At 35.1% G+C, this 25,200-nt stretch overlaps 1 protein-coding gene across 4 annotated transcripts in view; it reads left to right on the forward strand.

The window, feature by feature from the left end:
• Positions 1 to 1,168: 1,168 nt before the first annotated feature.
• NCKAP1 (NCK associated protein 1) overlaps positions 1,169 to 25,200 on the forward strand; it is a 99,728-nt gene continuing 75,696 nt past the window's right edge. The window contains exons 1-3 of one of the 4 annotated variants that reach the window (XM_033112177.1): positions 1,169 to 2,300; positions 15,703 to 15,720; positions 16,760 to 16,870. In XM_033112177.1, the coding sequence (XP_032968068.1) occupies positions 2,193 to 2,300; positions 15,703 to 15,720; positions 16,760 to 16,870 (237 nt within the window). In that variant the 5' untranslated portion in view covers positions 1,169 to 2,192. The remainder of the gene's footprint in view (positions 2,301 to 15,702; positions 15,721 to 16,759; positions 16,871 to 25,200) is intronic. The other 3 variants (XM_033112178.1, XM_033112179.1, XM_033112180.1) reach the window with 3 other exon arrangements.

Raw genomic sequence — 25,200 nt, forward strand, 5'->3', positions numbered from 1 at the left:
ATCTAAAAATTAGTTATACTGAAAATTGAATAATGAGATCAGTATCTACAAAGTTCTTCCTCTATTGGGTCCTCTCTGAGTGATAAGCAGCTAGAAGCGCTCAAGTTCATATGGAAACATGATGGTGGCTTTTCTTGAGGAGGAATAGTTGCGTTTAAATTATAATATGGTGCCATTTTCGTTCCTCTATGTAGCACTTTTGTAAAACTAGAAAATGATATAACCGTTCATTGATGGTGCTCTGTCATTTTGTCTCTAGTTAAATTTCTTTGCAGTCTCCTAAAAGAGCACATCTTTCTCCCAACATTCAACACTTTTCAGTTTTCTTGTCTGGTTGCCCCAAACCCTTACACAGCCTGGCTTTTCCCAGGTGTGCTCTTATTACCTCAAGCTCCAAATGCTTGCTTCCTCTAAATTAAAAATTTAACTATCAGGTTGGAAAGTAACCAGATAAATTAAAACCACAATGTGCTATTGACTAATGATAGCTCAATAGGTGATCTCTTTGAAGTGTTTGCATTAAAAAAAAAGAACTCTTTAGGTACAAAGCATTCACTCAAGGTAATGAAGTTCTATGTATAGAATTTCAAGCACAAGCACAAGGTCAGGTATGACTGACTTCCTGGACCCTCATGCCTCTTAAATCAAATCCACTCAGTCCACTCCATTTCTCTTATTGGGATATTAAAACGAAGATTTCCGTAGGAATAATACATACACTAGCTTTAAAGAAAAGTTTAAAAAGCTATATCACCATTTCCTCTTCATATTTTGATCAATCCGATGATAGCTTATTTACTCTTAGAATGTCTTTTATTGAAGGTGGCCGAACATTTTGTCATTCACTTAAAATTAATGAGGATAATAGAAAAGGTTAACACACCGAAGGAAATTAAGCCAAAAATATCGAAGAGGCTTGAATCCTCTTGGCTGGAATTCCTAACCCCAGTCGATTACTTAAGTCCTTGATTTGTTCATTTTTGGAACGATTTCTCATAGATTTGACCACAGGGAATAATAGCTTTGGCGTCTAACAGGAAAGAAACTCATGGGGGGAAGAAACCAAGAGCTAGAAAAGTAATAGAATGTTCCCAAGGAGGGGTGGGATTTAAGGTGGAGTCCAGAAAAAAAAAGGGGGGAGGGTTCCTTCGTTCATTGAACGAACATTTATCTTTCGCCTCGCAGATACTAGGCCCTCTATGTTCGCGTCTTCTCCGGATGGGTGCTGCCCGTCGACAAACTCCGGATTCCGATTATCTCAGAACTTGTGTCGCCCTCACTTCCGATCTCCTCCCTCCCAAACCGCCCTGCTGCGGCGGAGTTAGGATGGGATGGGAGGATGGGAGACGCGAAGCCCGCTCCGCAGAGCACAACTGCTGTGTGCAGCGGGGAGCGTCTGTCAAGCAGTGGGAGGAAACAGAGCTTGGAGCCACCAGCCCACTCGAAGGCGAAACTCTCCTGAAACCCGCACCTCCTCCCCTCCCGCCCCCAGGCTTCTGCTGATTTCTTTAGGGAGGTGGTGCGGCAAGGCAACTTTTGGGAACTTGCAGGAAAGGGGTGTGTGGCGAACTGGGACGAGCGTAGAAACGTGACCCTTCTCGATCCCGGCTGAGGACTCCCACGCCCGGCGCAGCGGGCGGCCCCGGCCGCTGGCAGACCCGCGCGCCGTCGCAAGCGGCCGCGGAGCGCAGCCAGGCGGGCGGGGCGAACGAGGGCCCCTCAGGATCAGTTCCCGGTCCGGCCTCGCGGGGGCGCCGGCGCGGCGATCAGGTGACCGAGCGCTCGGCCCGGGCTGCGGGAAGCGGCCTCGTTCTCAGCCGCCGGAGACGCTGCCGCCGCTGCCGCCGCTGCCGCCACACCTAGTGGAGGAGACGGGGAAGGCGGCTCGGTGGGGGCTGGGGCGGAGAGCGCCGGGGGTGGGGACGGAAGGGCGGCGGGCGGAAGGCAGGAGGCTGCCGGGGCGCGGGCTGCTGCGGGGAAGGGACCCCTAAGCGTCTGCCGCGGCTCGCTCTGTCACTGGAGCGGAATTGGGGCGCACGGGCATGGGCGCGCTCCCCTGAGGCTTAGGTCGCGGGTGGGAGGGGAGGAGGCCCGAGAGAGGTTGCGGCGGCCGCGGGCCGGTGACTGGGCGCGAGGAGGCCGGCGGCGGCGGCACCACCACCACCACCACCACCACCACCATCACCATCACCATGTCGCGCTCGGTGCTGCAGCCCAGTCAGCAGAAGCTGGCGGAGAAGCTCACCATCCTCAACGACCGGGGCGTCGGCATGCTCACCCGCCTCTACAACATCAAGAAGGTGCGCACCGGCTGGCGAGGCCTCGGCGGGGGCGGCGGGCGGGCGGGCGGGGGAGGGAGGGACAGCGAGGGAGGCTCGGGGGTGGGGGCGGCGGGCGGCGCCCAGGGCCGAAATCACGGCGTCGCGGCCTCAGGCCCGGCCCGAAGTCTCCGGGCTGCGCCGCGGCCTAATGCGGAGTCCCGGGCGCCTCCCCCGATGGTTCGCGGGCCGGCCGGAGGCAGTGAGAAGCCATTTCCCGGCTCCCAGTGGCGGGATCCGGCCGGGCTTCGCACGGGGTGAGGGGCGCCGCTGCCGCCGCCGCTGCCCTCTCCCCGGAATGGGGTCATCAGGAAAGGGAGGGTGGTGGGTGGGCGAGATGGGAGGGGGGCACTTGGGTGTTCTATAACTGAGGTGGAAAGGTAGCAATCTGGCGGAGATGGTAGCATTTTTCCCCCCCAATTTTTTGATGTCTAAGTGTGGGAATGTGGGAAGGGAACGGCTAATCAGGATGAACTCCGCATCGTCTTCACTTTGCCGCTTTATTTTAGATTGCTAAATAAAAGCCATGTGAGAGCGTGTTGACGATTTGCGTATTTCATTTTGAAAGTGGTTCATTTTGAAGGTGGAAAGAAGTGGGAAGTGAGGGTGGAACCAGTTTTCTTCCGAAATACTTGTGGGCTGTGAGTCACTAGAACAGGAATAACAACCTTCTCTCCCTTCCCTCTGTTCTCCTCCTCATCTTAATTTTTCAACCCTGTCTCATAGTGCCAAAACACCATTTCTTAAAGTTCGGGGTCTGTCCAAATTAAAAACTGTAAATATGTTGCCATTACCGCTGATTCATAGTATATTCTGATAATTTAAATAGTTATAATGGGTTAATAGGCCTATGGAAAGTCTTTACATGGATTCAGCAGATTAAGAAATGGAAGGTTGAATTGGAGTTAAGAAAAACAGATGTAAAGATAGAACAACATATTAATTTATATTAGGAGAAAACAACCAAAACCTTTTTCCTTTTAAGAGAAGTGTAGTAAGTTTTAAAGAATTTGATAAAGTGAAAATTAAGGAGTTTTTTGGGTACAATATAGATCCTTAGTTTCCAGTATGTATTTGATGTCGTATCTTCACAATTATTTTTGTTGGCTTTTTAATCTGTCATGAATATTTTCTTTTAGTTTAACCATAGCTATAGAATTACTGTGTTTGTAAATTAGGGCTGCTGAAGGAAGAATATGTTTTTGAAATTTATATCGTGGAGTTTAAGTATAAAACTGATTTATTTCAACAATTTGATGCAGACATGGTAATTCTAAAGGAGAATACTGTCTTGGGTTAAGAGTAATAAATCCTATATAAGGATTGCTGTGTTCAGGTGGCTCACCTGAATGCCAGATTTGACCCTACATCCAGTGAATTCTGGAGAGTAATTGCAACGTGCCTCCTCAGTTTGTTATATTTTATGTGGCAGGAGCTCAGTGTCATTACAAAGAAGCCTTCTGCTTTTACCCAAGAGCCTTAGTTATAAATTTATGTTGGTTGGGAATAATTTCATTTTGGATAGTGTTACTTATAGGTTGCATTGACCTGAACTTTTTTCCTGAGATTACCCTCTAACATTTGTGGAAATTCAAACATTACTAAAAGTTACTAGACCTGTGGTATTGTGGTTAAAGGAAATGGTTATGATGGTTTCTAGAAGAGGAAGTGAGAGTAACATCAAAAGTGATTTGAGTATTTGGGCAAGGTATCTTTTTAAGCATTCATTAAACATGTATAAACAGGTATAAATACAATCAAACTTTACATATTCCATCTTCATAAATAAATAATACTAAATTGTAAGCATTTGAATTCTTATAATTCCAGTTTACTGCTTTTCTCAAAAGCATATATATGTTTACTTCCTGTTTTGAGAAACTTCAAGCTCCTATATTGTTGAACTAGTAAAATTAAAATGAATATAACCATTATATCCAAGAGTCAAATATTATGTTATGTTTCAGCACTTAACACATTTATAGTTTGTTGAGAAATATTTTGTCTATCTTGCCTGATTTTGAATTCCCTCTGGGCAGGGACAGTCATACATTTTTGAATTTATAGTACTTTGGACCTTACCTGGTCCTCATGGCCTTCAGTTAGGCCTTGTTGAAACAGATACTATGTGCGTGTGTGTGTATATAGTTATAGTTATATAGATAGTTATATACAATATATATTTAAAAATATAGCATAATATATATATTTACATGTGTGGTTTTGTTTTGTTTTCTTTTGTTTTGTTTTAGTGTGTTTTTCCAGGACCCATCAGCTCCAGGTCAAGTAGTTTCAATCTAGTTGTGGAGAGCGCAGGTCACAGTGGCCCATGGGGGGATCAAACCGGCAACCTTGTTAAAAGCATTGCGCTCTAACCAACTGGCTGCCCCAATATATATGTAGTTTTAATAATAATAGTTTTGGGTTTGCTCTTCCTTGTGTAATTTTGCATACAAATACACCAGATTTGACTCTTTCAGCCTATGTAGAGGTGTCTATAATACTGGCACATCTTCCCGGCTGGCTAGGGATTGAAACATTTGTTCAAAAATCTTGCCCGAAAAAATGAGTAAGATCTGTTCACCATGTGTTTATAAGGTTCATGCTGTCTGCATTTTTATGACAGTATAAACCACATAATCTTTTCAATCTTAGTCTCTTATAGTTAAAAAAAACAAAGACCCTTCCACCATATAATGCGTGTCTGCCAAAAAAAATAACAAAGACCCTTCCACCATATAATACATGTCTGCCAATCAGTTAACCACATTTTTATTAATGCATGTATACATGAGATTGTCTACCAGATATGAATGCTCTATTTCAAGTAGAAGTCGGCAATGGAAATATTTTAGTGAGCATACACAATGAAAAATATTTTACTGACCTACGTAAAATAACTTCATAAGTTATTATAATGAAGAATAATATGCTTTAATGTCATTAGAGGGAATGTAACATAATTACTGAAAAATGTTTAGCTTGTTTTAAGAAGAAAATTTCATCAGTCGGAAAATTTTTGAGATCTTAATATGTATAGGTTATGGAAATTTTAAGAAACTTGTTTAATCAGGGATGTAATAACACATAAAGGAGGATTTTAAGGAAAAGACATGAAGATGGCGGATATATTTACATTTAAATTTATTTCTTAGTCCCATAAAATTTTATTTTTTATTAAAATTATGTCTTCCCTTTTCCAGACCTAATAATACCACTCACTTATATAGTGGTTTTTAACATTTTTCAGGCTACTTTTATATCTCTTACTGTGGCATGTCAGGCAGTGTGGTGGTGGTGGTAGAGTACTGGGGCAGAAATTAGGAAATCTGCCTTCCAATTTTCAGTCTGTCACTGAGTTCTGTAACATTGAACAGGTGTTTTGACTTCCCTGAGCTTTGTTTTTCCTCATCTGTAAAGTGGGGGGAATGTAACTATAAAAGGAGCAATAATGTCGATTCCAGCTCTGATTACGTTATCTTTACAAGTTCATTGTGAAACAGTAGGGTAGAAGTTACGGCCCATTTTAAGTAGTAACTGAGCTCAGTTTAGTTTTCCATAATACAGGGATGGTAATGCTCTGCCTGCTTTATAGGATTATTTGTGCAGGTAAAAGACAGTAACATGTGGGGCCTCTGTTAAGCTCAATTGGTTAGAACAAGGTGCTCTTAACAAGGTTGCCAGTTCCATCCCCACATGGGCCACTGTGAGCTCCGCCCTCCACAACTAGATTGAAACAACTGCTTGAAGTGGAGCTGATGGGTCCTAGAAAAACACAAATAAATAAAAGTTAAAAAAAAAAAAACAAGGTGAAAATAGTTTAAAACTTATATGAATGTAAGATATTATTTATTTAGGAGTCTCAGCAACCTTTTTTTGGTAATGTGTTTTTCTGAAATTTTACTGCTGTTTAGCAAACATAGTCCCAAATTCCAAAAGAAAACATTTTTTGCTAAGTTTAAAAATATTTTCTTTGTTGTTTACTTTCTCTTTTTTTGTCTCCTTTCTTTTTCTACTCCATCACCCACGTGAACTTGATAACTCTGTACCAAAAAGACCTCAGTTAATACTTGCGTATTTTTCCTCTTGTTAAACTACTGCTTCAACGGAAGAGACCCACCCAAACTTTTTTTTAATGGAATATTTTTGCAGATTTCAACACACTTTTATTTTTTACTCTTTTTTTAAATTAGAGGAATATTTTCTCCTCTGCAGCCCCTTTTCGTATGATTTTGGATAAATTTATTTCATGAGGAAAACAATAGAATAGCATTGTAAAATTAAGTCTTCAGCTACTATCTGCTTATGGAATGGAGGGAAAAAAAGATGTGTGTGAAGAGTGCAGTGCCAAGTGAAGGAAGAGGGGAACCAACTTTAGTCCTCCCTTTCACTGTTCTGTGTCTCTTCATTTTGGATAATGTCTCTATTCATCAATCAGGAACAGAAGCATGTTCTAAAGATTGTATTGTGGCATGTTCTAGACTAATAAATTATTATTAGATAAGGTTTTTTTTCTCCCAGTGAGGTTTCATTATCCAGACACTTAAACATGTTAAGAAAAAACATTACATCTCCATAAATCTGAATTTAAATAATATGTAGTATTTTTTAAACAACAAACCTGTGTTTCTAACTATTTTTCAAGGAAGCTGCTTGTAAAAAGGATTTGGTAATTCTTGTTTTGCTAGATGGTAGGCTAAGGAGATAAAGATCACTGAACAATACTTAGGAAAAAATTACATTTTTTGAAGTGACAGTGATGTATTATCCTATCCATCTTGTATTTCCTTTGTGGAATTGTTAAATAACTTAAATATTAAAATTTTTTAATAATTACAAAAGGAATACATGTTTTCAAAAACTCAAACATAACAAAAATGTGTGGCTTCCAAATTTCTCTGTCTGCCTATCTCTCACTTAAAAAAATAAGCCGTATATACTTACACCCATTTCTGTACAAATGGTAACGTACTCATATGTGCATGCATAGTGTCTATTATGATTAAATTAGTTTCTTTACAAAAATAAAATTAAAGCAGTATAGTACAGTTTACATATAAATAAAACGGGAGTCTTAATATTGCTTGTACACTTACATTTTAAGAAAATTAAAGGAATGGACATACTTAGCTGGCTGTATCCAACATGTTAAAAATGAGGCCCAGATGAAAAAGTTTGTCAGTGTTAAAAGTTGCCCTTGTCCTTATTGGTTAGTATGATTGACAATCTAATTCATATTCTTGTTTGATAATTTACTAGCAGTGTTAGTATTAAGTAAGATTACTACAGTAATTTTGGGTCAGGTTTAGTAAAATGTACGTTTTATGTTGCTAGAATTAAATAGTTTCATCTCACCTGAAACTAATATAAAATAATATTGAATGGCAACTGTAATTTAAAAAAAAAGAAAATAGTCACGAGATGTACAGCATAGGGAATAATAGTCGCTGGTATTGTAACAGCTACATACGGTATAAGATGCACAGTAGACTTATTGGGGTTATCACTTTGTGAGGTGTGTAAATGTCTAATCACTGTTTTGTACACCTGAAACTAGTAATAAAAAAGAAAAAAAGTAGCTTCATCTCTTTATTGTCCAATAAAAATAATGTATAATAAAAGTAATGCCAGCTGCCATTTATTGAGACCTTAATATATACTGTTTTGTATTTTTTTCATTTAATTGTCCTTAGATCTGATGTAGGTACCTATTTTATAGGTGAAGAGGTTAAGTAATTTGCCCAATTCTTACTCTAGAAAAATAAGAATTTGGATTGGCACCTCTTTGTGGACCACTGATTCTAGGCTCTTAATTTTCATTATTTTTGCCATTAGATTAATAGTCATTAGTGTAATTTTTGTGGTAGATATAATTAGATTTTGAATACAATAACCTAAAGAAATATAATGATATTACAGAAATAACTTTCCTCTGTACTGTAGACTACTTTTGTATGAATTTTGTATGGATTTGTATGAAAGGACCATTAAGATCATACTATCAATATACCAGAGTAATTTTTAATGGAGACTTCTGTTAAGCCTTGTAATGTATTAAAATGAGAAATAGTTTAGAATTAGGAATTTTAAAATGCAATTAAAAACGTTTGGGGAAATATATTTTGTGTTTACTTTTCATGTTTATATATTTTTCCTGTTTTGATTATTCCTAAAATTTAGTCCCTGACATATTAAAATATACAAACTGAAAGGACTAACCATACAAGAAATACTAAAAAAGATAAACAGGAAATTTTGCTCAAACTGGGGGAAGAGTACAGATGAAGCATAAAGGAAGGTGCATTCTAAAAGATACAATGAAATAACATGTATCTTCCTTAATTTTAAAGACCCATGCAATCATTTCCTCACTTAGAGATACTTTGTTTTCAATTTTGAAATTTCATATATACTGTTTCATTTTACATTTTGATTTCTAATATCAAATGGTAACATTTTCACATTGAAAAACCCTGTAACATGAAATATAAGAAATACAATTAAGAAACATGCCCAGTAAGTTTGTTTCTTTCTGCCTTGGACTTTGCAAAATTAGTATACTCCTTTCTAGTCTCAGTATGTGTTTTTTTTTTTTGTTGACTGTTTTTAATATTGCCTTTATTAGTAAATGCAGTAAATCTTAATTTTGATCCTATTAGGAATCTGCAGTGGTATATTTAGATTTTGGTAAGTTGTTTACTTAATTTGATAGTGGTGAGAAAATAATCATTTCTTCAAATAATAATTGTACTGAAATGTTTTAAATAAGTTAGCAAAATTTCATAAGCTCTTGAATGTTAGTTTGTAAATAAGGTGTACATGTGCTAATTTCAAAGGAAGCTCTTGTATTAAGTAAAAGAGCCGTATTGGGAAATACTTTCTTATTGCATGGTTGATTATTGTAAATATTTAAGAGTAATAATTCTGTATCTTTAAATCTATTTTATAAGTTATATGGGCTGTTCTTGTAGTTAGTTCCAAAAATTGAGGTTTTCCTTTTCATTCATTCATTTATTCGTCACTTACTGAATGTCTTCCTGGAGACTGAGGAAACATAAATTAACATGCAGTCTCCATTGCCAAGAAATCCATATCTTGGTAGGTGAGAACGATGTATAGATATTTAACTAAAATACAATGAGTAAGTGTGATTGTGGTAGGCTTGAGAAGGGAGTTAAAGATTACAGTGTCAGGGAGATGACAGGAAAAGATAATTGTGTTTGTGTTGGTTTTGAAATCTGAATAGAAACTTCAGCCAGGCAGCAACAAGGAGTATTTAGGATTATTTGGGATTCTAAAACTTTTGTTCAGTAGCATATATAAAGCTATGAAATACATAAAGTTATCAATTACCCAAGTAGAGTCTAATGTCCTTTTTGCTGGCATAAATCCTCTAACCTTCTTATCATTTTCCATATATTCTTGGGTTGAGAAAGCTAGATTCTAGAGAAAGCTATGTGTTTTTTGTTTGTTTGTTTGTTTGGTTGGTTTTTTTACTTTGGAAAGTGATTTAATCTTTCTGGGTTATAGTTTCTTTATAAATTGAGACCAATGGTTTTTAGCCAGGGATACACAATATAATTTTGGAAAGTTTTTAGAAATACATATATCTGGATCTTGACCCAAACTTACTGAATAAGAAAAAGCCCCAGATGTAGTTCTGATGTTACGAATCATTAATTAAAGTTCGTAATACTTCTGATTTCTTTCTCTGATAATTGTTTACTGTAGTGATTTATTTTCTGGGGTGTAACTAAATTTCTGGAATGCTAGGCTGCACATAGGCTCTCTACTAGCAAAACCATCTTACACAAGGTACTTGCTCTCAGCTTCTGTTGCTCCAAGTTATATATATTTTTTTGGTTTTCTAAGCCATGTTACTAATTCTGCACTCTTACATAGATATTCCACATTTGTGGAATACTCTTTAATTAACCATGTAGGTTGAAAATTAAATGAGTTAATTCATATAAAGTGCTAGTTCAGTGCCTGGCACAAGAGTAAGAAGTGAAGAAATAATAGCTAATGTTCTCTTCCTAGGGCTTGAAACAGGACACTTTCTTTTTTTTTTTAAGATTTTATTGGGGAAGGGGAACAGGACTTTATTGGGGAACAGTGTGTGCTTCAAGGACTTTTTCCAAGTTGTCCTTTCAATCCCAGTTGTGGAGGGCGCAGCTCTGCTCCAGGTCCAGTTGCCTTTGTTAGTTGCAGGGGCGCAGCCCACCATCCCTTGCAGGAATTGAGGAGTCCGACTGGCAGCCTTGTGGTTGAGAGCCCACTGGCCCATGTGGAATTTCACTGGCAGCCTTAGGCTTTAGGAGTATGGAGTTCCAACCGCCTGAGCCACCGGGCCGGCCCGAAACAGGACACTTTTAAGAAGTTCATTTTCTTCCTAGTAAATCTAGCTCCAGACCATCTGTAGGAAACATTTCTTAACTATTCCTTTTTACTACTTGATATTATAGTTTGATATCTACTTACTGCTAATACAAAATAACTTTGTATTTCAGAAGTATATTCTTCAGTAGTCCTTCAAAGAGCAACTTTTTTAGAACAGTAAAAATATGACCCCATGTAACACTTTTTAAAAACTATTAACAGAACATTTGTTTTATAAACAGATATTTCTGTATATCAGAAGCTGAAAGATGTTTAAGCGTGACAGGGACATTTTCTTGTGAATTGAATACTAATTAGTAACTCATTTAAATCACTAAAAAATTTTAATGTATTTTGAAATATATAATGGGTTAGAATATTTCTTAAGTTCATGATTTTCCCCAGAACTTGTGTTTAAAATACAATAACCTCAATTTATATATTTTTAAATCTGTTATTGGCTCTAATTAAGAGGTACATATTGATAAAATTACATCAATTTCACTATACTTTCCGATCAAAACTGTAACCATGGATTACTATTTTTCATGTTTCTTTTTTATCACCTACCCAAGCTTGGGGGGGAAGAAGGGAAGTTCGAAGCAGATTGGTTGGCCAAAACGTAGGTGATACACATGAGAAAAAGAATTGGAAAATTAATCACTAATACTGGAATTCGAGGCTTGTTTTGCTCTTGATAGACTTTCCAATATTTATTGAAAATATTCACACTGTGTTTTCATTATCTTTAAAATTAGAAAATAAAAGAATGATAGGTAAGTTGCCTTTACAGTCCATGATCTTAGGTGATGTCCATTCTTACTCTAGGCATTAATTTCAATTTGTTGAAGACTCAGAATCTTAGTTCCTTTATGCCTTCAATTTTGCAAAGCCTGCTTAAAAATCTATGCTGTTTATTTATTGAGTAAAAATGAAATCCCTTTTTCTAGCCTAAATTAGTCACAGTTTGTATTTTTCTCCTCTTCCTGATATGATTCAGATGGGGCTGTTTCTTTTCTGTACTCTAACAGACAGCAGTCTCACTCTGATCCCTGGGATTTTGCTTTATGGTTTTTTTAATTAAGTTTTTGTTTTTAAAAATACCATTTTGTTCTACATAAAAATGTTTTCTACAGAATATCTGTTTTGGTAAAGGAATGCGTATTAGTGCTGAGTTAGACTAGGACTTAAAAAATAAAACTGAATGAACTTATATTTTTCTCTTGATAGTAATTACCCTAAAGTTTTGAACAGCTGAGATATTGAAAGAATGGATCATATTTTTTATACTTTTTTTTTTTTTGAGCATATAATTTTAGTGCTTTGGAATCTTTGGGTACTCACCATCAGTAGTTGAAAAACCTTGAGCAAGTTGCTTAACTTCTCAAGCTCCTTTCCTTTGTTTAGTGAAGGTTTAGATAATTTCTAAAGCCTAGATGTTTTGCACACAGCAGCTGCCCAGTAAATGCTCTTTTTATTCCCAATTCTTAGTCTTTATTACTTTTTTTCTCGATTGTAGCTTAATTTCTTATAAGTTGATAGAGGACTATATATTTGATTTTTTAAAAAAACATAATGGTAAGTAAGTTCTTGAAAAAATACGTAACATTAACTGTGTAAAGTCTGTTGTGACAGCCTGGCGAAAGGACTTAGGAAGGGGGTTGGTAGTAGGTTAGCAGATTTGTTTTAAAATCATGTACAGACCGGTCTTGAGGTTTTTAGTCAAAGACATTTATTTTGTGGCCTGAATAAAATATTATGTGGTTTTCTGAAATACTTTTTGTTCATTATTTTTAGTAATAACATTATATTTGTATTTTGTGGAAAAATGGAGATGTTGCATTGACAATACTGACCTAGAATTGGTTAGATGGAAATCTTATTTTTATAATTGGGAACTCACTATACATATCCATGTGTTTTGAAAAGTTTTATTTTAAAAAATAGAAGATAATTATTTATAACTTATTTATTAAGAACTTACGTTCCAGGCACTGGAATAAGCACTTTATGTGCATTTTGTCTTTTAAAAATTTAACCAATCTGCCTGCTTAAGTAGGTGGTAGTAGTATCCTCGTTATGGATCAGAGAACTGAGGCTAATGCCTAAGGTCATACAGGTTGTGATCTACTTGAATCAGAGACAACGTTCTTATTACATTTAAGTGTTTGCTTTGATACTAGTATAATTTTATCTGTCACATTAAATAGTCGTAACTATTGAATTTAAAGATGATTGGAATATTTTTTGAAAAGTTTTTCCAATTCTGAGAACTGGAAATTTAAGTATATTTAAATTTGTTGCAGATCTTCTAGAATTTTAAATTACCCTATTTTATGTATTATAAAGTCATGCTGAGTCAAGATAAAGTATATACAAGATTTTGGGGTAGAGATTTTTTTTTAATTTTGTGGTTTAGATATAATTTCCTTTTTGTCTGGTGAGGTAGCCCTTTTAGCCAATTATGTGAAAAATTTTTCTTTTAGTAGGGCTATAAGATTCAAGGATTTAGGTGCAATTTTGTCCTGTACTCACCTTTTCTATTTTGGAGGGGGTAGGGTAGGGAGGGTAGAAGTACTCAAGTTTTATTTATTAATAATTGGTAATTTGTTAAACCTTTTGATTCAGTCTTTGGAAAGCCTTTCTGAAACATACTGTATTACTCTAAAATGTATCGATAGCTCAATATAGTAGAATGTATCATTTTCTTAAATGTGGTTCTTCACAGTGATATTTTTAAGAGTGAAAGATTAATTTTGTATAATATAGCTGTAATAGGATGAGATAGGCTTTCAGGTGTATTAACTACAGGCTATGTTCTTAGATACAGGTTGTTATCTTAACGATTTCATTGTCCTCAGTGTCCTCAGAGTGAAATTTCTTGAGTCAAGGTGGGGAAGAAGAATAATCTGTATTAACTGAAATATCTATTTAGTGGGAATTTTGCTATATGCTGGTTTCGTATAGTAGGGAATCCTTCTTAACTGAATTTTTAAGTATGGCTCTTTGACAAGATATATTTACTTAGATGTTAGCTTTTAGTCATTTTTCTCTTGTATTTTTTCTTTTTTGCCTCAGTATTCTGTACACAAGTGTCTCTTTTGGAATTAAGTAATAAATCAAGTAGGTTGATTTCAGAAAACAAAAAATGGGCTTACTACTTCTGTATAGTGTCTATGATCTGTGTATTTTTATTAGTAGTTTTTGAGTGCTCATGGTATGCCAAAAATTCTTGTAAATTCTGCACACACGTGCGCACACACTCTTATGTAATGGGCCTAGAAACTTTTTAGGGTAGATTGTAATTATCAACTATTTAACAGATGAAGTGATTGAGCCAGGATGTGAAAATGGACAACCTGTCGTAGAACTCATGTTCTCAACTACTAGGTACAACAAATTTGGAGTGTTTAAACTTAGGGTAAATGAAGGAAATAAGTGATTGGGAGAAGGAATTGTTCATTTTGTATACTATGATAAAGACTATTCTGTTATTATTCTTCATATGAGGCTTTTATTTGGGTAGTTATTGCTGTTATTAACAACAGCTACATTTTAAGGCACTTATGTGCCAGTCCTTTTGCCAAATGCTGTACATTATTTATCTCTTTTCTAATCCTCATAATGATCCTATGAGGTAAGTACAAATTTCTCCATTTCCACATGAAGAAACTGAGACTAGGTGTTATGTAATATATTTAAGGTCCTATGGCTAATAGGTGGTGAAAATTGAAACCCAGTCTGTCTTATTCCAGAGTCTGTGTTCCTAACCTTTATGGCATACTGCCTCCCAATGTAGTATATTTAGATATGGCTCACTGAGCAGTGTGGGAAAAGGTAAATCAATTACAAAAAGATTATACAACCATTTATTTTTCCATTGAAATGAAATTCCATTTTTTGTTTTCAATGTAAGAAGGAAGAGCTGCCCATATTTTATATATATGTGTATAGTAACTCGACTAAATTCTTACACAGTAAAATTTGTGATCATGGGTATGATAGCCTAGCATATTTTTATTATTTGATAATCACTAATGTTGTTAGACTGGATAGCTAAACTTTTTAATAATTAGAATGTGAAAGATAATACATATTAAAAAACTGAACATAATTTGGAATCACTTTAGGATTCTGCACTACCTCAGGCGTGTTTATGAAACTTGATATTTATTATATTATTGATACAAAGAAATGCTAATGTGTAGCTATTTTTATTGGAACAAGTTCTTAGTTATGTGGTTGTTATTCTTAGTTTATAGTGTAATATTTTGGGGGAAGTGGATTAACTGGCAGATTAATTTATAAGAAATGATATATTAAACAATGGTAGTCTATTCTGAGGAAAAGTCATAAATTTTAACATTTATGGTGTTGAAATGCAATTTGGGTAATAGCCTTGTATCAGTCTGATTAAAGATTTTGAAGTTCTACATTTCTTAAAGTTAATTTTATTGTATCTACTTATGTGTGAGAATTAACAGTAGTCTCATTGCATTCCTATATCCATTTGGAAAATATAGGAATGTTTGCATTGATTTTTATACTTTGGCTTGGAAGGAAGTTAGGTGATACTTAAAAAATAGTTGCAATTTGAGCTGAAGTGTAAGTCATCCAATAACGATTTATTCTTATTCTTGGCTACCGTTTCTTTTTAAGGTATGTAAAATTTCACTGATGGTTTTGCTCCTATATTTATAGTTGCATGTAGTCTTTATTTTTCCTTCTAGTATTATTTTAAGTTTATTTAGAGAGAGCACCAAGAAACTGACATGGTTGTACACTTACACAATAGTATTTAAATATGAACAGTATAAACTCTATAATATTGTATACTACAACTCGCTACTTAGAATACCTTTAAAATTGTAGCACCATATAGTTCTAATCTTGTTTTGTTATTCATAGTCTGCAGTGCATAATTTCTCTACTGAAACGTATGTCATAGTTTGACAATCATTGTTGACACATAATTTTCTCTCTTTTTATTACAATGCTTCCCCAGCAAGGACAAGTTTGGAAGGTTTGCAAAGCTTTTCACCTTCCCTCTGCCCGCTTGCCCGCTTTCAGATCAGTTTCATGTTTCATAACTTCTCTTTCTGCAATCCACAACATAGCCATAGTAAATAATGAAAAAACATTAAATTGCAGTACTGTATTTCCTCATACATAGTAGAGAAATAAAAATTTTCAGAGGATACAATCTTTTTAAATGCAATAAAAAGTTAAATAGGAATGTTACAATTTTAGTAATTCCCTAGCAAGCAGTTAATTAAATGTCACATAATGAAAGTGAGGAGTATTGAAGATTATATTCTGTATTGCTGATAGTTCAGATAAAAAGTTCTTTCTAATAATAATACCTTACATTTATGTAGTGCTTTACAGTTTACTACAGGGAATGCTGTACTGCTGATATGGTCAAAATGTAAACATTTCCATTTGTTCTGCGCTAATGATATATAGAACAGATGTAGATTCATTGTTTGTAGTGCTGCTGGTATGATGGAAGACACTGTTGTAACTCAGATGTTCAAGAGGAACAGGCAACACACTTTAGTACTATAAAGACAATTTTAGCAGCTTCCGGTTCTTTTGAACTCTTGTATTAAAATGCTTAAAGTGAATGAGGAAAACATTTTGGAAAAGACATGTAAACATAAGCTTTTATTTTATAACACTTAGAAAGAAACATTTCCAGTACTTTACTGAATATTTAATTTTGTAATGTTAGCTTCAGATGAATACAATCCTACCTCAAACCAAGAATTTTTTTTCTTTTTCTTTTTTTTTTCTTTTAGGTTTGAGCTTTTTCCTTCACTGCTGTTCTGCGCTAACTGCTTTAAAACTTTCCATGCATTTTTTTCAGTAGAAGAACATCTCTGTACTGTCTCCCATTGCATATTTCAGCTGTGACAACCCCTGCACTTTGCCTATTCATTTTATCACCTGCTCACCAAAAACAATAAATACCTCTCTAAATTCTGATTACAGATTTGCTGTTATTTCTGGTTTTAGAAGAAGGATGCATTTCACTTTTTTTTATCACTGTTGTTTTATAGGCATGTGGAGACCCCAAGGCAAAACCATCCTACCTTATTGACAAAAACCTGGAATCTGCTGTGAAATTCATAGTCAGAAAGTTCCCTGCTGTAGAAACCCGCAACAACAATGTAAGTCATCTAAATTTTTATATTACTTGATTTTAGTCATCTGTAGGGAAAGTAATAGTCAGTATACTGCTTAAAAGTAGCTCTTATTTATCTAATTCTTTTTTTTTTGATACGTAAGTTACATTGATTAAGGGCTTTCAAAGACACTGTTCTTAACCTTTGACACTGGAAAAAATGACAGTGAACTACATTGCCATTTTATTATACACAAAATAAGATCTTAATTTCTTATACACTTCTTTCCTTTCAAGTTGCAACAGAGAGTAAGGTACTAGAAATGTAAATATTCCAAATGTTTGTATGACTAGTTAGAGAATTTTTTTCATATAGTCATAAACTTAATGAACTATTTTGAAGTTAAGTGTCTTCAGAGCCTCTATTGTTTTTAGTAATTAGGTTTAGTTTTAAAATATATTTGTTTCTTTAATATTTTTATAATTGTGAAAAACATTTTTGAAAATTAAATAATAAAGGAAGGTGATGCTTTTAAGGTCTTTATTATCCCGTATTTTCTCAGATGGGAAAGTTTTTCTTAGTATGTTGAAATATAGTCATATTCAACGTCTTCCTGATATGTTTACATCTTTTGATAGTTCTTTATAATAACTTTTATGAATAACTAATTTTAGAAAATTAGAGTTATTTTTCACCTTACCATAGCTTTTTCACATAGATTTTATTGACTTGAAATTGTTCTGCATGTCTTTTTACTTTACGTTTTGATAGCTCATATTGTAATCCTTGCTATCTTTTTATCTTTACGTAAAAAACTTAGTCTAGAAATTTCCTCTTATGTATGATTTCCCTACTTTTAAGAAGCTCTGTTTAAAAAATATTTTGTCATCTTTTGGTTTCCTCAAATCGTGTATGTTCATTGAAGATTTGTAGTTAGCCTGTTGATACCACTTTTACTTTAAAATATTTTAATACAGAGGGAAAATACCAGTCTGAATTAATAAAAGAAGTCTGGTAAAGTGCTTTTTACATTTTTTTAAGAGTATTTTATTTTTGTGTGTGAGTATAGGTTAATAAAGGTGTCTCTTTGCTTCATAGAACATTGTTTTATAATTAATATATTAAGGTATCTTAATTATTCCTGATTACAAATGGATGATTCAGAGCATATGCTTTTTAAGAACACTATTATTTGTGTGGAGAACTCTTTTAGTTATTGACATTGATATAGCTAATTTATCTGAGAGATTATATTCTTAGTCTGAATGAGAGATTTCATAATGAAAATCTGTTGCACACTTAATTACATATAATACACCTTTTTTTCTCATGGCTCATAAAATCTCTGATACAAGCTCTTCGGAGAACCTTTTAAGATTAATTTATATATATGTATGTGTGTGTGAGTTTCCATGAGAGAATAATTCCTGAATACGAGGTCTTTTGTTAGAAAATTAACAAGATCTGATTAAATATGTAATCACTTTCATAACAGTAAAACTTTGTTTAAAAGAGTAAATTAGGAATTTTTACTGTTCCTGAATTGCTGAGCAAATTGTTAATAATGCTGGTTTGTTTGTTTTCTTTTCATTAGTCTTACTTCTCCATTTTTGCTGTACAGAATTGATTTTTTTAAATAACAGCTTTAGTGAGATACTCACGTATCATAACAGTTTTTTACCCATTTAAAGTGTACAGGTTAGTGGTTTTTAGTACAGCCTTAGAATTGAGCATCCAGTACCACACTCAGTCAGTTTTAGAACATTTTCATCATCCCTGAAAGAAACCTCGGAATCATTAAACAGTCACTCCTGCCATCCCCCCAGTCCTAGGCATTTAAATACAAATCTACTTTCTGACTGAAAGCCTATTCTGGAGCTGTATGTAAATAGAATCATAGTATAACATGGTGGGCTTTTGTGACTGTCTTCTTTCACTTAGCATAAAGTTTTCAGGGTTTATCCAAGTTGTAACATGTATCAGTACTTTATTTCTTTGTCGCCAAAAATATTCCATTGTGGATATGTCACATTTTATTTATCCATTCATCGGTTGATGGATGTTTGAGTAGTTTCTACTTTTTTGTCTATTATGAATAATGTTGCTGTGAACATTTTTGTAAAAATTATGTGAACATGTTTTCGTTTGTCTTGGGTACATATACCTAGGAGTGGAACTGTTGGGTCATGTGGTGGTTCTGTGTTTAACCTATAAAATCAGTTGTACAATGTTGAATGTTGTGACTACTTGTAGAATTGACTCTGGTTGTTTTGTTTGCAAAGTCTGAGTTATGTCCTTTGGCCTTTACAGCTATTCTGTATAATAAATGCCATTCTGTTGTTTTTTATCTGCTGAAGTACTATGTACTAGGTGTTTGTGAAGTTTTGTGATTTCAGTTTTGATCTGGGCCTAACAAAATTCTTTTAGCCACGTTGAATTAGGAAATGAGAAATAAGGAGTTCAGTTTTATTATTTTTTCAATTCCATAGAAGTAGTTAATGGAGGTTTAAGGACTAGGACTGACAGTAGCATCTGAGATTGATAGGAGCTTGCAGATTTCTGGCTAATATAATACTATGCTAAACAAATGGCACTGTTAACCACAGTAGGGCTTTTTCCTTTTATTCCTAGTCTTGGGTCATTGTATAAATATCTGCCACAGAGCATGCTTACTTTACCTCATGGATCAGGGAGAATTACTGGTTAGCATTGTTGATTCATGTCATACAAGCACCACTTGTCCCCAATTTCTGAAAAGGCATTCATAAAAAGAGATTGTTTCAGTGAAAAATTCAGCAAAAATTTTTTCTGAAGTTTCTAAAAATAGATCCTTAGAAAAAGGCTAATCTTATTTTGTAGCCAAAAAATTGTTAGTTCTTTATTGTTTCTTTGGTAACTGCTCCCACTCCCATACTTTTAAATCCCCTTAGAAACTTGTGAGCACATAGGTATCTGGTATACAACAAAGGAGAGCACTACTGACAGTTAGTTGGCAAGGAGGATTGGTCCCTAACATGGCTTCAACAGTGATGATTTTAGTCTTTGCTGAGTCAGTTTTACTGTCTTACTTAAATCCCTTTGTGACCAGTTATAAACTTTTGTATCCCCCAATTCTGGATTTAGGGAAAGTCTGGGCCATGGAATGGGTTTGTTTTTTGGGTCTTGATGTTGAACTCAATGCCTCGTATTCTTCAAAGCAGGCTAATTAAGTAAAATTCATATGAATAAAAGACATACCCGTTTTATAATTATAGCTGACACTTATTGAGTGTCTGTCTAGTCTGTGACAGGTGATGTATTTTAATAGACATTAGATTTTCTCATTTAATTTCAGGTTAAGGAAATCATTTCTGAGCTGAGAGATTGTCTAATTTATCTACAAGTTCTGACAATTAAGTTTGCGATCTTGTTGCAACAATGTTGCTAACCTTTTTTTCATATCAGAGAGATTATTCGTTATGAATTTGTACCAACTAGACGAAGAGTTAACCAAGTTTGCTATTTGGAAGTGCTGAAAAGGCTGTGTGAAAAAGTCAGACGACTTGAACTTTTCACCAACAATTCATGGCTCTTGTATCACAAAAATGCACCAGTTCACACGGCACTGTCTGTGAGAGAGTTTTTAGCCAGTAAACAAATAACAGTATTGGAACACCCTCCCTACTTCCTGATCTAGCCCCCAATGACTTCTTTCTTTACCCAAAGATAAAGGGAATGTTGAAAGGAAGACATTTTGATGACATTCAGGACATCAAGAGTAATATGACAGCTCTGATGGCCATTCCAGAAAGAGTCCAAAATTGCTTTGAAGGGTAGACTAGACGCTGGTGTCCGTGCATAGCTTCCCAAGGGGAGTACTTCGAAGGTGACCATAGTGATATTCGGCAATGAGGTATGTAGCACTCTTTCTAGGATGAGTTGACAAACATAATTGTCAACCTTATATATATCATATATATGATATTCCATATATGGGGATGCCAAAAAATGTATACACATGACCACAGTGATATTCAGCAATGAGACATGTGGCGCTTTTTCTAGGATGAGTTCACGAACTTAATTGTCCGGCCTCATAAAACATATATTCAATTTTTTTGAAAACGTAACTCAAATGATTTATAATTTGTTTCCCATAGGTTTCTTATGAGCATATATAGGGAAATCTCTTATTTCACTGGACAGAGACAATAGTAGAAACTCATTACTTTATTAACAGTTAAAAATTGTTTTGCCCAAGAAATCTGAAAAGGCATTTTAAGAAAATGTTCAGGTGTATGTTAAAACCTTTTTTATGAAACTTTTCCCCACGTTTTAAAAAACTTTTCTCCTTTCTTCCTATGTTGTATTTACATCTAAACGCTAGTTTGTGTTTTTTAAAACAGTGAAAATATCTGGCACAAAAGTGTTTTTATTGAATTTGCATATCATATGTTTTAGTATAAAGTTTTGGATTTGATTCCCAAATTAATGGGAAAATGATATAAATTACTGTCCTATATATGTTGAATCAGATCTCAGCTCCCTAAGAATGAAGATATTGTTAGTGAGTAGAGTGCCATAACAGTAATATAAGAATTCTGGATTGAGATATAGGCCATTATTGAATTAAGTTTTCAAACAGAGGAATATTCTGTGTTATAGATATTATCTCCTTTCTCATGGAGCCCAGTGTTATAAGATACTATGTAATAAATTATATTTTTTATTTAAATAGTTTACAAGGTCACTCAAGGAAAGAACATAAAGCAACTCTGAAAGTGTTATAATTGGCAGTAAAGTTGGGTTAAACACCATTTTATCACTAGTTCTTGGCACATAAAAGGCACTAAATAAATGTTTGATGAGTAAGTGAACTTAGCTAGCTTTCATTTATTGAGACTTTGCCTTAAATCTGTGTCAGGACCCAAACTTATCAACACCTTATTTAAACTTTATTATGTTATTAGGTAAAAATAACTGTACTTTTAGTAGGGCTACACAAATACATCTCAATCTTTGCTAAAGTAATCTGGAAAAAGAATGAGTCCCAGCTTGTTAAAAACACAAATGGTGTTTGGGGGTAGGTGTTGGTATTAGGGATGGCCCTGGACACATGCACTGTGGTTCAGTTAGGAGTTAGAAGGAAGGGGTAAGGAAACAAACTCGTTCTAAGTTAGTGTCTAAGAGGGCATTCTTTGTCTTGTCATGGCTTCCATTATGATGGTAGTATGTTGGTTAAGAGGATGGACTTTGGAGTCAAACCAGAGTTTGAGTTCTGATGATTCCACTTACTAGCTAAATGATTTGGGGGCAAATCATTTAACATCTTAAGACCTCTTTGCTCTTACCTAAAATGGTGATAATACCAATCTCAAGAAGCAGTTTAGTATTTCCTAAAGCACTTAGAAGATTTGTGTGATAAATTACTTTTGAAAAATTGAAGCCATTATTTATATTATATCTCTGACTTTTTTGTTCTATCTCACTGGCTTCTTCTAGTTGCCCTTTAAATATGGATGTTTCTGAGGAATCTTTCCCACCCCCCACAGTTTATATGTATGAAAATGTTTACTTCCATGGCTTCAACTAAGTAATATACTGTCTTCTGTCTTATGTGTTCTAGATCTGAATTCCAGCTACCCTTTTGACAGCTCCACAAATTGAATAGCAAACTCTGTATCCAATGTTGAACATATGATTATCCTCCATTTTGTTTCTGTCTGTGTTCTCTGCCTTGAAATACGTAAATTAGAACCTTCAGAAACCCCTTTGATTATAAAACATCAACATGGTCATTTTGGGCTTGTCAGTTTTAATATTATAATGTCTCTTGAATTGATCCCCTTCAGGTATGTATCTCCCGATGGGACAAATGCTATGATAATCCAAACTGCTTTTCATGCCTCCAAATCTTTCCTCCTGTTCTCCCTTACCCCAGCCTTCACTAGGGGAAGCAGAACAAAACCAAACTAACTTCCTTCTCACTATTACCTCACATCTCTTTTCCTGGACCATGCGCTCATCTCTGATTCCTTATTGGCTTGGATGTAGTTGGTTAGCAGATAATACTTTGATTTTAAAAGGAAGAGTAAAATAATATATCAGTTTTGGTGACGTACTTTGTTGTGGGTAAATATGTCGATAGAGAGAGAGGGAGAGAGACTCTAACGGAAACATGAAGTATTTGGTCTCGATCAATTAAACGTTGCCAAAATTCAAAGAATTTTAATACGAGAACTAAGTTGTCAATATTATTTTAAAAAGGTGGTATCAACATTCAGTTAATATCTTTCACATGTAATAGTCTTTAATTCAAGCTTGAGTAAACAGAATAAATAGAAGAATGAATCCCTCATTAGAAGATACAAGTAAGCCTTATTTTGATATAGTTAAAAAGTATTTGAAATAGGTCAAGTGCTGGCAGAGATTGCATCAGCATTAATGACCTACCTAAACTGGTTTAAATTTTCCTTTATTTTTAATTTTTACCAGAATAACATGACTACATGGTAGTGAATCAAATAGTCCAAAAGAATTTAGGATGAAAAACGAGTTATCTCCGACTTCCTCTTTCCCACCCCAGTCATATCCTCAGAGGGAACTTCTGTTTTCAGTACTTCTAAAGGTTACCTCCAGAACTATAAGGAATGTGCTTTTTAAAAAAATATATTCATTTACCAACTTTAGACAATGTCTATTCTTTACTAGAAAAGGTGAGGATTTAGCTCATTTAGTTTCCTGCCCTTCTCTCCTCATCCTCTAATGTTTGATAGTTTTTTTGTAAATACTTTTGGATCATTGGTTACTTCCTTTTTAAACTTTAAATAATACAGTTCTCTATTTTTATACCTTCATCCTTGGCCATTTATACTTTTATGTTGTCAAGCTTGTTAATGCTTTCTTTTGGTTCTATAATCATAAAGTGTTCTGAGATTGAATTATATGCTGATTCTGAAAATTAAAAACTAGTAAAGAACTGAGTACTCAGTTTTCATTGGTTCACTCCATTGTCATACTTCTTATAAGTCCAAATAGTATATACTTAAATATATTGATAAATATTTATTTATATATTTGTATATCATGTGCAAGGTGTGATCAAACAATATAATGAATATTTAAATTTTAAAAAATTTATTACAGTAAAAAACACATTACTATTAATCCCTTTCAAAATACTGCCCCTCGCTTCGAACACACTTAGTCCATCATTCTTGCCACTTTCTTAAGCAGTTCTGGGAGTCCTCTTTCATGAGTGTCTTTAGTTTCGCTGTCGTGGCTGCCTTGATGTCTTGAATCATTTTGACTTTGGGGAAGAGCCACAAGTCGCACGGTGCCAGATCCGGTGAATAAGGTAGATGAGGATACACCATAATGATGTATTTATCTGACAGAAATTGCCGTATACCAGAAGCGATATGTGACACGAAGCATTCGTCACGATGGAGGATGATTTACAGCACACTTTAAAACATACCTGCTCTCAGCTATAGCTCACACCTGACTGACTGCACTGAACAAGTTGAAACTTGTCACACACTGTTACTAATGTTCCTGTACTGAAGATCCCTCCCTTTCTGTTGGATGGCACTCGGCAGCAGCATTCACTGTGTTGTTTTTTTTTTTTTTATCACAACGGTAAAGGCTTCATGTCACACATTGTTTCTGGTACACGGCAATTTCTGTCAAATAAAAACATTACGGTGTGTCCTCAGCCACCTCATTCACTGGTTCTGGCACCGTGCGACTTCTGGCTCTTCCCCAAAGTCAAAAGGATTCAGAATATTGAGGCAGCCACGACAGCGCAACTGAAGACACAAAAGAGGACTTCCAGAACTGCTTAAGAAAGTGGCATGAATGATGGGGATGTGTTTGAAGCGAGGGGAAGTATTTTGAGGGGGATTAATGGCAGTGTATCTTACTGTAATAAAATTTTTAAAATTTAAACATTCACCATGTCGTTTGATCACACCTCATTTAACGTTAAAGTCAAATATGGGTTAAAGCCAAATGGATTCTTCTAGAATTATTTCACAGTTAAATTTGTTTCATAGGTATATCATGACTTTCTGGAATTACAGCAGGTCCTTTTATAACATCATTTCCTTTAATGTCATTTTATTAGAACACTGATTAGATGCTGTAGGAACTTATAACTCTTGTTTATATCAATTAGTCTACGGTAAAATTGATTTTGTTATGCGTTGTTTCATTTAAAGTCGTAGAACCTATCGATGACATGGAGGACTTACTGTGCAGCTATGTGCCTTTATAGAATTCTTAAATTTATCCAATTCTAATTATACCACCTTTGTATAAGATTTCCCTTTTTTCTGGAACCCATTCTCCTATAATCCTCTGTCTTCTGATCCCCCTTTGGACAATTTGCATAA

This window comes from Rhinolophus ferrumequinum, chromosome 8, assembly GCF_004115265.2.
Source record: "Rhinolophus ferrumequinum isolate MPI-CBG mRhiFer1 chromosome 8, mRhiFer1_v1.p, whole genome shotgun sequence".
Taxonomy (NCBI): Eukaryota; Metazoa; Chordata; class Mammalia; order Chiroptera; family Rhinolophidae; genus Rhinolophus; species Rhinolophus ferrumequinum.